This window comes from Glossina fuscipes, unplaced genomic scaffold, assembly GCF_014805625.2.
Source record: "Glossina fuscipes isolate IAEA_lab_2018 unplaced genomic scaffold, Yale_Gfus_2 28, whole genome shotgun sequence".
NCBI classification, from domain to species: Eukaryota; Metazoa; Arthropoda; class Insecta; order Diptera; family Glossinidae; genus Glossina; species Glossina fuscipes.
Window position 1 is genome coordinate 4,547,031 of NW_023998423.1, and position 14,488 is coordinate 4,561,518.

The 14,488-nt window shown below is 32.0% G+C and overlaps 3 protein-coding genes and 1 long non-coding RNA gene across 5 annotated transcripts in view; 2 read left to right on the plus strand and 2 right to left on the minus strand.

Moving 5' to 3' along the window:
• Positions 1-1,151, plus strand: part of LOC119636507 (phospholipase ABHD3) — a 19,487-nt gene extending 18,336 nt beyond the window's left edge. For both annotated transcript variants that reach the window (XM_038031880.1, XM_038031881.1), the window contains exon 7: positions 591-1,151. In XM_038031880.1, coding sequence (XP_037887808.1) covers positions 591-1,019 — 429 coding nt within the window. In that variant the 3' untranslated portion in view covers positions 1,020-1,151. The remainder of the gene's footprint in view (positions 1-590) is intronic.
• A 737-nt stretch (positions 1,152-1,888) lies between these two features.
• LOC119636531 (5'-AMP-activated protein kinase subunit beta-1) lies at positions 1,889-5,619 on the minus strand. Its single transcript, XM_038031925.1, has 3 exons — positions 4,797-5,619; positions 4,230-4,460; positions 1,889-3,682 (listed from the first exon to the last, which is right to left on the minus strand). Exons 1-3 carry the CDS (start codon positions 5,424-5,426, stop codon positions 3,536-3,538), a joined length of 1,008 nt encoding a protein of 335 aa, XP_037887853.1. The 5' UTR covers positions 5,427-5,619; the 3' UTR covers positions 1,889-3,535.
• Positions 5,620-5,819: 200 nt separating this feature from the next.
• On the plus strand, positions 5,820-7,209 carry LOC119636530 (cytoplasmic tRNA 2-thiolation protein 1). Its single transcript, XM_038031924.1, has 3 exons — positions 5,820-6,055; positions 6,117-6,274; positions 6,344-7,209. Exons 1-3 carry the CDS (start codon positions 6,008-6,010, stop codon positions 7,182-7,184), a joined length of 1,047 nt encoding a protein of 348 aa, XP_037887852.1. The 5' UTR covers positions 5,820-6,007; the 3' UTR covers positions 7,185-7,209.
• LOC119636532 lies at positions 7,208-9,144 on the minus strand. Its single transcript, XR_005247153.1, has 5 exons — positions 9,037-9,144; positions 8,277-8,338; positions 8,016-8,080; positions 7,545-7,614; positions 7,208-7,292 (listed from the first exon to the last, which is right to left on the minus strand). It is a non-coding gene; the product is annotated as an uncharacterized LOC119636532 (long non-coding RNA).
• Between the last annotated feature and the right edge of the window lie 5,344 nt (positions 9,145-14,488).

The window sequence follows — 14,488 nt, forward strand, 5'->3', positions numbered from 1 at the left end:
TTGTTTGGCTCGCGCAATCGGCAAATACTGTATAGGCCAAAGGGTCAATCTCATCGTTCGTATTATTTTCATCTGAAATATTGTTGTCATGCCTCACGTCCCTCAAATTTAGAACCGATTTATTCAAAAAATATTTTAATGTTATCGTCGGACCATAAGACGCAGGCAAAATTTGAAACAATTTTCCTATGTAGAAAGGTGCGAAAAATACGTTATATATAACGTGTCTTGATTTAAAAAGGAAACAGAAAAAATCAGATAAGTACTCGGAATCAAAACATTCATGGTCCAAGCTGTATATAATTTTGGACCATAAGACGTGTCCAAAATTTTCGTCCATTTTTTTGTGTAAAAAGTTCCGTATAATAGTCCGAAAAATATGTTAATAAAAAATAGGTTTATATTAAACCTCTTGTACGCAAAAGCGTAATTTACCTACGCCGTCGCCGTTATTGTATAGGATATAAAAATCTATGACTAAGATTAGAATAGCTCTTGGCTTCCTTGTAAGCAATTTATAAATATTAAAAAAAAAAAGGTATTAGTATTAGTAAAAAAAAAAAATTTTTTCTTCCTCTTTTACTTTACAGTGCAAAACGATTAAGGAATTTGATGCGCTTTTCACCTCCAAACAGTTCGGTTATGCTCACGTTGATGATTATTACTCTGATGCCACGTTGCATAATAAATTGGATAACATCTGCGTACCGTTGTTATGCTTAAGTGCGGCTGATGATCCCTTTCAGCCATTAGATGCCATACCAATAAAAGCAGCCGAACGAAGTACACATGTAGCCATAGTAGTAACGGCTCGCGGCGGTCATATTGGTTTCTTAGAAGGCTGGTGGCCATCATCGAAAGAGCAATATATGGGTCGTTTATTTGCTGAATACTTTACAAATGCCTTATTGGAGAAAACTGAAGAATTCCAGAAAATCACACAAGATCTGTATGCAGCATTTGTCAATAAACACCATTTGCCGTCCAGCTCCAAGCAACAGACGGAATTTTCATTTTAATTAAAGGTTTCCGTTAAAAAAAGAATAAATTTCAATAAACAACGAAGTGGAACAATGAGCATAGTTTAGCTGAAATTAATAGATAAATATTTGTATTAAATTAAAAGTTAAAAATCAAAAAAAAAAAAAAAACCAAATCTAAAGCCATTTGAAAAAAAAAAAGTATTAAAAAAGAAATTCTTTTAGAATATATAGATATATACGATTGAAAGCGTTTTTTTTTTTTTTAACTACTAGAAAAATGATCAAATTACAACATTTTTTCTTAATATACTTTATACCGATTCGTTACAACTTGCAAATATATGTACGTAATAAAAAATGTATTTACTCTTGTAATTTTTAAGAAATCTTCTACTACTACTATTAGCTTAAAGACGAAACAAAACCAAAACAAAAAAAAAACATAAAACAATACTTTGTTCATAACGAAATAAATTAGTTTTTAGTGAGCAAGTTTTGTTTATCTGACAAAACTTGATAGTGTAGTGTGTGTGTTTTTTTTTTTTTTTCTAGTTGATAAATTTATAGCACATATCATTCTGTGAATTGTGAACAAAAAAAAAGCTTTAAATTAATTTATAAAAATTTTAAAAAATTACAAACGAACGTAAAGATAATGCTTGTAGTGTAGTTTTAAATATATAAAAAAATAAAAAAAAAAATTATAATAACGAAGTAAAAGACATGAAACAATAAACTATTATATATAACAACTATAACAAAACAAACTATATTATAAACATATTATGTATTACAATCGTATAGTCATTTTTAACAATAAACCAAAGAAAAAAAAATTATATACGGCTTAGACCAAATGTTTTGATACCAATTACTTATCTGTTTTTTTTTTTTTTGATGGTCTCTTTTCAATTTCAAGATACGTTATATATACCGTATTTTTCATACCTTTCTGCATAGAAAAATGATCTCATATTATCGATGCGCTTTTTGGTCCGAAGACAACATTAAAATGTTTTTTCAATAAATCGTTTCTAAAGGACTGACGAGAATAGTTCAAATGAAAATAATACGAGCGGTGACATTAACGAGACGAGTGATAATACCGAGAGTGAAGATGAACTGAATAATGCTAGTACGAGTTATGTTAACAAGAAAGAAAAATTTTGATCCGAATGTAATATTAAAATAAATTTTTTTAAAAATCATCTTATAAATTTGTAATGCATCTTATCATCCGATATGTTTTATTGTGTCTTATTGTTCGTAAAATATGGTATCTTTCTAGTATTCAATTTTCGGTACATATGGATTGGAAAAAGGGTATTTATACCATCGCTTCTATAACATTTTAATATATTTTTGCCATCAGGGTGTTATCATGTCAAAATAACCTGTTTTGACTCGATAACGATGCTCCAGCCGACCCATTTTCGTACTTCTTCAACTTTGTGGACCCTCGTACCATGCATCACTTGTCCGAACAGGACATGTTTTCTTAGTAAATAGCCATGCTGCATCGATCTGAACAAGTGGTAACCAAGTGGTAGCCAAAAAATATCGTTTTCAGGCAACTAGTGTTACGACTTTTAAACCGTTTAACCTAAAACCGACAATTGGCATACGATGAAGCAACATCACTTTAGGCCTCTGAATCTGTTTGGTGGGCTTCGACAGCAGGGATCTTCGAGTAGACAACAAAATGTAATGAATATCGAAGAGGAAGAATTTTGAGATTTTCATAATTCGCATTTTTGTGCTTAGATATATTTAATACTTTATCTGAGATAAGAACTAGTGGGCTCCCGCGTGAAGAGACGTTATATTATATATATTTGCTGAACAGTTTTTTTGTTAATCGTGATGGCAGAAAATGGATAATTTCTTACCGGAACTAGAGTCTGGATACCTTTTTTGGTAGCTGAGTGCCTGTCTAAGCCTACATAAAACCGAATTACAGGGTTTTTCTTGGAGAATCCTTTGTTAAGAGAGCAATTAGCAAACAATAATTTTTGAATACGAAAATAGCTCCCCATTGTTGTCAGGCAATGGAAACTGGTTAATTACGCGTGATTGATTGCTTATATTGTTTTTTTTTTGTACATATGTACATATGTAACATATGCTGTAAGTTATTGTTAAATAACAGTTTAAAGAATGAATTTTTTCTAATTTTCAGAATCTGCTAATCATATAAAGCAAACAAGCTGTAAACCAACGACAATCGTAAGCAACAATTTAAGAGTAACTTTGATATTCTTCAAAAAGTTACGGCATAAAGATGTGTGAGTCGATTGCGCTATTTGAGGGCATATGGAATTTATCATATTCCAGTATCGTTGACTTAATATTTTTTCTCAATTTCTGGCAGATATTTTATAATTACAATTAAGCTTTATTGAATATATAACCTACGAATAACAGTAACAACTAATTTAGCTTTAGATAAATAGTATGTATATATGTATATATATATTGCAAAAATTTCCATACATGCACGTTAACAATCTACAGCAGCAGATCGACAACGAAACATGTTCAAATTTTTTTATTTATATCGGCTTGTACAAGAGAGTTGTGACATATTTTTTGCGATAACGATGGGTAGCACTTAAGACCATAACGCCGTCCTTAATAGATAAGGCATATAAATGATTTAACATTACATGATTTGGTTCGGGCAACAAGGTCGGCTCACACTGTAATCAGTAAATAAAAATATTCATTTATTATCAAGGGTAAGATTTAACAATAAAAATACTTAAGCTAAATAAATAAAATAATTATTAAAGCACTATCGTTGAAAGTAGCAATGCCGCCGGCATGATACAATTGCAGTTATTGTTAATTATCCTTGAGAAATTTTTTTGTCACGGTTTCAATTGATTTAGCAGTGCGTGCGTCTCATACGTGACTCCTAGAGAGTTCGGTTGTCTTGTAAGGAACTATCTTTGCTCTGTGCGAAAATATTTGATCGTCCGGCATTCTGGCCATTGGCCAGCGGACAGCTTAAAATGCTTAGTTTAACTTAGGATATTGAAGAGGAACTAAGAAAAATCCGCTCTAATCAAAAACAATGCGTTTGGTGGACTCGTAACCGGGTATTTTTTCTTCACTGGTAATCTTGTCTAGATAGCAAGAAGCCTTGTCGCTTTAAATGCCTAATGTTTGATAGATCACTATGCATTTATGCCTTTTCATTTATTCTTATATTATATAACTTATATATTCCGTCTCATTACTTACCGATAATGGCGTATCCTTGTTAAGTATAACTTGCAATAAATGTGGCGGTAATATCGGTGGTCCCGACACCTTTTCCCATGGCTTTATCTGCGGTACATCTTGAGAATATTCTTTCTCGGCATGATTCGACGCTTGTTCACTGTCTTTGGCTAAGGCTTGAAATACTTCAAAATCGGATTGACGTACTGATACCAAATTAGTTGTATCGCCATCTTCATTTTCCACGCTTTTCTGTGAGAAAAAAATGAAAATAAATAGATTATAAATATTTCCTCTTCTTTTGCTTTTTGTGTAAGAGTTCTTCATTTTCGAAGACACTGTAATTTCTTTTTAATTTTGATTGTGTATAGACGAGTCTATATAAATACTTAGATAAACAAATATGTAGTTTTATGTGTATGTGAGCATCGAAAGAGTCACATATTTACACATGCACACTATATGTAAACAAAGCAAAAAAAGTACTACGTAATATATAAATTTTACATATCTTTCAATTATTGATTTTCTTAGTTCGTTAATCTATGTTACTCCTTTTTTTTTATCTTCATAGCATTATGAACTTACCAACTTTGGATCATGCTTCCATTCGCCATCCACACAAAATTTATATTGATGATCACCTTCGGGTAAATCGATTATTGTCACAAAATTGCCATGACTTCGCACCATTGGAATAGGTTTCCATTTGGTAAAGGTGCCCGAAATCATAACATTTTTGCCACCTCCATCCCATCGCAAAACAGTTGGCAATGCTGGACTCCGTAAATTTAATTTCTCATCGTCAGCTTCGCTTGTGATATCATTACGTTTACTTTCATCTTTGTCACTATCTTTTTGGCCAATAGACATGTGACTTATGTTGGTGGTGTTACCTTCTGATATAGTTTGAGAACGTTTGCGCGTTGATGTCGCACTAAATTCAACGTCACCCGTAATAATATTTTGCACAACACCAACAGTTGTTTTACCTACTGGTTTCGTATAATAAGGTTCGGAAGTAGTTTCGTCGTCTTCTTGTGACGAGCCACCATGCAAGACTGAATCGCGCTTTTTATCGAAGATAAAAGCTTGACCGCCTGCTTGCGCAGCACCTCCCCCACCCTCCCGCAAAGGTAGCTCACGAAATGGCGAGTTAGGTGTTGAGAGGTCGCTCGACTTATGACGATTCATATTTGTACTACCTGCGTTACCCATTACAAATCGCTGTAATAATAATTGCTTTTTTACGACGGTAGATTATGATAACAATTACTTCTCAGTCATTAAGCTAACATAACAATTGGCATATATGGACGTAGATATTTTCGTTGTTCTTTCGCTTTAGTTTATTTTAAAATATTGATGGCAGCATTTTTCTTTTCCTTTTTCTTCATTCGATAACTGCGTTGTGAAAATAATTTTCCTTCCTCTTAAATGCTTTGATAGTGTATTTATAGCTTTTTATTTATTTTTTTTCAATAGCCTTTTATTGTCAATTGTAAATGTTTAAAGAAAGATGTTGTGAAGGAGTTCTTATTACGGGAAATTTTCCTGAGTTTTCGTTTTTTTTTCTGTTTTTGTTTTCTTTGTGCCAATCCGTAAATATTTTTCTTTTAAAGGAAAAAAATAAGGAGCCTTGCCAGACTTTATGTAAACAATAACAGTACAGTTTCTAATCTCGCAGATAATAAACAAAAGATATCGTAACTAACTTTTAGAGCGTGCAAAGAAGAAACGTGCAAAGTGTTATCTAATTTGTGAAATTCCTAATTGTTTATAATATAAAAAATATAAAAATGCCTATTACGTGTAAATCAGGTTGTGGGAAAAATGCTGCATTAAAGGTAAAAAAATGTTAATTTATATTTGTAAACTTTTTAATGTACGTAAAAATCCCACCTTAAGCGACCTAAAACCGGAGATGCGTTGTGTAAAGAATGTTTTTTCAGAGCCTTTGAACTAGAAATTCATCACACCATAATAACTAATAATTTATTTGAAAGTGGACAAAAAGTAGCCATTGCAGCCAGCGGGGGCAAGGATTCGACCGTCTTAGCTCATATGTAAGTTTTCTTTTTTATGAGAATGAATAACAAACAGTGTCGCTCACTTTACTCTCATTCGTTTTTCAGTTTAAGACTCTTGAATCAACGTTATAATTATGGCTTAGAATTGGTGCTATTATCTATTGATGAAGGTATAACCGGTTATCGAGACGATAGTCTGGAGACAGTCAAGAAAAATCGGGATGATTACCAAATGTCTTTAAAGATTCTTTCCTATGAAGAATTATACGGCTGGACTATGGATCGTATAGTTGCTCAGATAGGTCGCACAAATAATTGCACATTTTGTGGCGTTTTTCGTAGACAGGCTTTGGATCGTGGTGCCAAATTATTAAAAGTGGATAGTATTGCTACCGGCCACAACGCGGATGACATAGCCGAAACCGTTTTAATGAACATTTTACGAGGCGATACGGCGAGATTGAGTAGATGTACGGACATTAAGACAGGTAGTAATGATGATAGCAGTAATGAGAATTGTATACCACGAGTGAAACCTTTAAAATATGCATACGAGAAGGAAATTGTTATGTATGCACATTACAAGAAACTAGTATATTTTTCTACGGAATGCGTATTTGCGCCAAATGCTTACCGTGGTCATGCGAGGACGTTTCTAAAAGATTTAGAAAAAATACGCCCTTCAGTGATAATGGATATTATATATTCCGGTGAACAATTAAGATTTAAAGATACAGTAAAGAAACCGATAAGAGGTACATGTGAACGTTGTGGTTTTGTATCATCGCAACAACCTTGTAAAGCCTGCAAATTATTGGAAGGTCTTAATCGTGGTCTGCCTAAACTTGGCATAGGGAAAAAGTCTAAAGGCGACCGGATGATTGCGCAGCAAGAAAAGGAATTAAAGCTAAGGGAACGAGCTAATTTAGTCAAAAACGACTTTTAAATAAAAGAGCAGATATTAATTTTTTTTCAATCATGATTTTCCATTTATTAAATTTGAGCATTTTGTGGAGTTGCTAATAAATGTTAGCCCGCCAACGACAAAAAAGTCCTGAAATTAAAAAAAAAAAATTTCTTTAAAATGCAATCGAGGGCTCACAATAAGCTAAGAAGCAAACACTAGTAATAAATCAGTGCCAATTTCTAACCATAAGCCGCAACAAGTTAAAATAAGATTTACTATTTTCAAAAAAATATTGAAAAAGTTTGTCCACGTTTTGACTTTTATACGACGTCTGTGAATGGTTTATTGGTTTCATCAAAGCTAAAAGCATTTAAAATTTGTCCTAATTAAAATATTCACCTTTAGAGGAAAGATATCAGCAATTGTCACTCCATGCTTTTCTTAGTCAGAAGCTTAGCTTAGTAGAGATCTTAAAAAAGAATAAAATATGTATGTTTTAGCATTTGTAAACGTTTTAGTTAAATTATAATTTCTTCTCGATCTTGAAAAAACCTACAAACTTTTGATCCTTTTCCTTGACTTTTATGTGAATAAAATTTAGGAATCTCGACGATTGAAAATTGTATACTTGGCAAAATAATATGCTCCGCAAATCGACTAACGACGATTTGGGCTTGCTTGGACCAAGTATTTGCGCATAACGTTTGTCTACGAGTTTCATAAGCACTAACAACGGTAACCAGTCGACTGCAGTAACTAGTGACTCTAAACTCGCACGTAGTTGAAAGTCTTACTTAAAAATATTTTGGATGGGATCAATCGTTTGAGTGCAGTTCAAGTAAACATTAGGAGATAGTGCGTAAAACTTACTTATTAAAAATTCTTTGTATCCACTAAATGAAGTATTTAAGAGACGCTGCTTTGCTGGCTAGAAGCTGGAATGATAAAAAAAACATTACGTTTAGTGAAAAGCTTAGGAGTATCTCAAACGCTTTTCAATGCACTTATAAATTAGTTCAGCGTACTTTTATTTAAAATCAATATAATTTTCATAAGAGGTCTCAGAAAATACATTGACATCATCATACATTGTATATGTGTACAAAATTTTTAGTGATCACTTATAATTACCTTTCCTTTAAGGCAGCGTATCATTTTGGCGGCCTGCCGTGAGGCCACAGTCAAGCAGTCATCTGGAATAAATAAAAGTTGTATTTATAAGATGGCATCCACTAATAATCGTTTCACGAATATTCCACGCCGCTAGGTACGGCTTGAAGTGGACATACATATACTTTGCTTCCGATGTCTCGATCAGTTTTGTCACCTCATTTACGGCATGACGTTGACATAATTCACCAAAGAAAAACTATTAGTTCTATGGATTGTCAGCTAATAAGCATTAGTAACATTACGTCCCCCTAATTTAAATTAAGGATGTAGCATTCACCGAAACCTTCAGAAGAAAAATGAATTGATTACTAATTTCGTCACTAATAAAAACCAACCCAGACATTCGAGACATATTTTTATTCCTTTTTCCTAAATTATATATTATCGGATGAGTTTAGGTTGCACGTATTTTACACTGAAATACGGCCATCATGTGGCAACAAACAACCCTACTCACGCACTATTCTTCTAACAGCACGTGGTCTACAATTCAATTTAGAAAATAATTTAATACCGTTTATCGCGTTCGTGAGAATTGTCAATGGTATTTGTGGCTAGAACCTATGGGACACTTTTTAAATCATTTTGAATATAAAAATATCCCTCAAACTTTAGCTTATTTTTTAATCTAGCGAAATGTTTGTCTTTAGTTAAATTATTAAAAAACATTTAACAAAAGTATAATTTTCGCACATTTCGTTATAAATAATGCTCTTACCTCTTTATTAGAGAATATAACATTTCATTAATGTTAAATTTAGAAACAAAATTCCATGTGCGGCAGAGTAAACATAGCAAATGCAAGCACACATCTACTAACCGACCATACACGTTGAAATTACTCGAGCAATTGAAATAGCGGAAGCTGTATTAGTTGCCAAGTTAAATACTTACGTTTCTTTTAAACACACAAATACCATACTCTTTTCCTTATTAGGGTTTTGCAAATGAAAGAGATCCCGCAAAATTATTCGTTCCTGCAAAAATATAGGGGCGTTAGGAAGCCGACACAATGAAGTTTCTCCCATATTCCCACGGCTGAGAGAGGCATTTAAGTTATAAATTTTTTCACAAAATGGGAGATAATGTACATATTATATGTGTTTATATATATATTTATATATTTTACACATAAATTTGTTATATATATAAAATTTATAAATTGTGGGGGAAGCATTCAAATTAATATTTTTTCATAAATATACTTTATAAATGTTTATTTACAGTATTTACAAACAAACAAATATATATATATATATAACATATAAAAATTTGTAAAATATATAAAATTTACAAATTTAATGTGTTAAAGCTTCGCTTATGAACGCAGCTGCGCTTATATATTCCCATAAGCTAAGTAATCAACTAGTTGGCCCTACAAAATTGCCTGCCTCCCTATATCATATTATAAGAAAAAATATTATATGTATGTATGTGTAAGCACGTAGCATATTGGTATTATTAAAATTATTAATATTATAATAAATCCAACAATATCTTTATATGTGAAATAAGGATGGAACGGCATTTTATCAACATTTGAATTTAACGATTATTAGACCCAGTTTCATGTAAAAATATTAAATGAATTATTGTTATAGCTAAAACAATAAAAGGTAAAATAAAATGGAAAGTAAAAAATCGAGTAAGAGTTGCATTATTAATCGGGCTCTGGTTGGTCGCCAGTTAGTGTTGATAATTTGGTTCGTTAGATAATGTTAAGTTTTTGTTTTGCCGACGGCTTTTGTTAATTTGGTTTGTTAGATAATTTGGTCCGTTAGATAACACAGTGGCGTTACCATTTAACTTTAACCATTTAACCATTTAACAGAACTGCCATTTTTTGATTATTTTTCTTATTTATTACAAGCGACTCTGTGCTTTGCCTTTGAACAGGGAGCACTTCAAGCACTTCAGCATAAAATTCAACGAGAAAGGAAAAGTCAAATTTCATCACCAGTAAGTATTACAAAATTAATAAGTCAATAAAATCAAAAACTTGAGAAAAGATTCGTCAAATAATTCGAACGGACTAAAAAATTTTCAAGAGCCTGAATTTACTGAATAAGAATTTTAGAAAGAAAGACGCCTCCAAACGTTCTTAATAAACCAAAAAAAAAGAAAAAACAAAAAAAAAAAATTGGAGAAAAGTAAAAAAGAATAAAAAACGGAAAATCATTTTGAAATTTTGTCGACACCACAGTATATATATCTTCTTTCTTTTGTTGAGAAGTGGTTTATGCCTTATTCAATATGTCTCTTCTTGTTTGTGAGCAGCACTTTTTCCCTAAATTCCTTTCGCCAATTTCCGCTATTTTCGGCGCACTTAAAATTGGATGCCTTTGCCTTCTTATACAATATATTAGCCATGATTCACGGAGAAAATTTGTTACTAGGCACTTTTGATTTATTTTTAATCATTTTGCAGTCTAGTATCGCTATCGGCGGTTGAGCGGCTTGGATCTATTCTTGAAGCGATTTATTTTTATGATGTTGAATTATTAATTCGTTTATTTCGACACTGGTTTGTCGTTTTTGTTCCCCATTTTGTTGTTCATTAGTCTTTTTTAACAAGTGACATAATCAAACAAATAATATTTAGAAATTTTGCAAAGAAATATAATTTTAGCGACTTACACAAAAATACCTTAAATTTTGACGAATAAATCAAAATTGCACGAGTTTGGCTTTTACGTTGAAATTCGATTGTTTATCTTTATTTTAATAAACATTTAATGTAGTACCTGGTACTATAAAAAAATTCAGTGGGTTCGTTTTTGTAGTACATCTAGTTTTAAATATGTTACATAAAACAAATATTTTCGCTGGGTGTACCAGTTTCGCTTGGAGCTATTGTAGTTCCTTGTATTACTTGCTAACAGGGAGTTGTGGACTGCACAAACTGCGTAGTATAGAATAAGCACCACTTCCAATAGATACAACTAGCATAGCTTTCTTCACATTGTCTTGCTGGCAAATATTGTCCTCTTCGTTTGTTGGAGAAAATTCCATTAAATGTGTAAAGTGAATGGGTCTGCATCCTTCTCATTCACTGCAGCCATTTCGATTTATTTTTAACATATTTATATTTAACGAACGTAGAAATTACATAAACCAAATTTGTAGTGTTCCGACTGCCAGAAATACTTGTGTCGACTTAATTGTCATTCTATCGTCTCTATACATGTGTAAGGATTATTAGATACAATGTTTAACAATTTAATATAAAGGTATTGCCATACAGAAATATCTGATGCAAATCAGATTCCAGCCATTAAAAATGTCGAAAAAAAATCCAAATCTGATTTTATGCGAAGAAATTTCTTTTCATGGGATATCTCTGTTAAAACGGACATCCAATTGCTTTTATATTTTGTGTTCGTTCATGTCTGGTTCTGATCCTTTTTATATTTTTTACATTTGTAAAAAGGAGATGTTAAAAAAATGTAAAGGGAGAAAGAAAACAAGAAGAAAATCAAAAGAAATTCAAATTTCTAACCCGAACATTTGTAGCATATCAATGGCTCTTTTATAGTAATTTTGGATTGTTCACCGAAAAATGAGGTAGGTTAGTAAAATGAGCCCATACAATTCTCATAAAGATCGGGACATATGCGCACGTGTATATGCATATATTATATATTATTAATATTACGTTTTTTTTTTCTCGAAAAAAATAGACTCCTGGTAAAAACCGCGATAAAAACGTAATAAAGAAATTGTTGATCACTTCGCCGTTCAGTCCGCGGAGTGGATGTGGTTTCATTTTGTTTCCAATAAACAGACAACTTTATAAACGAAAAGAAATCGAAATACATCTTCAAAATTTCATTCGTATACATGTTCATGTCGTCTCGCAAATTCATTCAAAAATCAATCCAGTTTGTTTTAAAGTGAGTCCTTCACGTGCTGGGCTTGGACAAAGTGAAGTCATGTAAAAGCGGGGATGCCACAGCTACTTATGTAAAATCTCTCAACACGATGTTTTCGACTACCCCAAAACTACAAAAATTATTAAACCAAAACAGGACGGACAACTACAACATTTCAATGCCTACCCTTCGCGATGTGATAAGGGCGATAATTAGCGCTTATATTAGCAACTATATCACAAATGACTGAGACTGGCGTACTGTAGGTAAAATTTTGCTGTTTTTTAAACTGTACATTTGGTGAAAGGTACTTTTTTTGAATTTAAAAATCCAGTTTTTCAAATACTTACACATCTGCTCGTGTAGCATCTTTTGATCTGGCCTTAAGATTTCGACTTGTAATGAAAATTTCCGGAAACAAACACTGACATACAAAAATGAAACTGAATGTATTTATATAAGTCCTTTTCTTCTTTTTCCAACCTGTATGTTTACTCAGCAAAATCCAAAAATAAAATTAAAAAAAAAAAACTAATTCATTAGGTGTATTGTGATTTTGTTTACACTTAAGGTTTATTCCAAATTTCAATTTTTTTCTTAAACCTAGTTGAATTACCGGCAGTATTTTTCTTAGGCGAAGCGGTAATCTAAAGACGCTCCACTGCAGTTGGGTGTAATTTTACAGTTGTTGATACCAACACCATCTTTTACAAAAAGCGTTTCACCTGGTGTATTATATTGCGAAGGCTTTTTCTGCGAGTAAATGGTGAATTTTTGAATATACTGGCATGGTGATGTGGCCTGAATGTCATCTTCTATTCTTTCGAATCTTCATATCATAGCAAGGCTAATGAGCGCAACTCTCTTCCGAATTCTGAATTAATTCCAATAGTCGACTTGCAAAAGTCGGTACCATACTAGATTGAAAACCTAAAAAATCGACAAGTTTGCTATTGACGTTGATTTTATTATTCCACAAATCTGTAACTGCTGTTTCCGGCTTTGTCAAATTACTAAAAAGTCTAAATCTTGATACTGAGGCGTTATTGTAATAACTTAGATTGTCAATTTTCATAGGAATGTTTTTACTAAAATAAAAATGGACCTTAGTTTCAAACCAAAGTAACAATAGCTTTCTCACTTTTTTTTCGTTATCACTCTTTGATTACGTCGTCTAGGTCTAGATTTCTTACTGCTGTTCCGATTGCCAAATTTGAAAAAACCTTAAGAAAAAATGTCAAACATAAACAATATAGGAGAATGATTAAAAGAAATTTGGAAACCTCTAATTAATTCAAGTAAAATTTCATTTAATAAAGCTAGAGTCCTTTTATTAAATTTTTTATTAAAGATTCAATATTCGAATTGTAAAGATATTTATGACATAATAATAATTCTTTTGTAAAGCCAACAGCCTTAGATGATAGTGCTGTAAGTCTTGTCTTTGAATTTATTTTTCGACTAAATGAATAATAATTTGGAATACTGCGGTTTTAATGAGCTTCCTAATATATCTAATCTCTGTTTGCATTCCCGTTCCTTCTCATTATTACTTTCACAATAATTCTTGAAAAAAATGTTTTTCAAATATCTATTTATCGTCGATTCTTTAAATGAAATAACGAGAATAGCAAAAGCTTTCTCAATTCATTTAGTTTGCTTTGTCCAATTGCCTGAAACTTCTTTTTATCTTACCCGAAACTATTCACCTTTTATTGTTGCTATTTAAAGACTGCTCAATTCTGGCAATGTTTTCTTCATTCTTCTCATTTTTCCTTGTTCTTTTTTAAGTTTTATTTTGGTTTTTTTGTTTAACAGATATTTGGTGGTAAAAACTATCGAACGTCTTTAAAATTATTCTTGCTATGGTTAAACGCTAATTTGCCAGGTGTGCTTATGGAAGTCTGCACCTTTTTAAGGAGTCAAGGGACGAGATCAAAAATATTTGCTTACTATTACTGTTTTGTTGAAACGTCCAAAGGGGAGAGCAACTGGAATGGAAATATGCTATATTAGATAGTTTTTGAAAAGTGATTTTCAAGGTGGCTTCCGAACAAGTTCAATATATAAACACAAATAAAGCTCAATTTAGGGTCGAGATTGGAATGAAATTTTCTTAAAATACATATTCAGCCGTCCCGTAGGCCTACTTAAGAACCCCGGCTTCTGGGCCATTGACAAAGTGAAGGTTATAAAAAAATTATATATATATTAGCTGAAATAATTATTTAATTAGCTCAAATAATCCATTTTCTTTTAAAGAGGAATTTATTTCAACCTTAACTGACTCAAGATTTG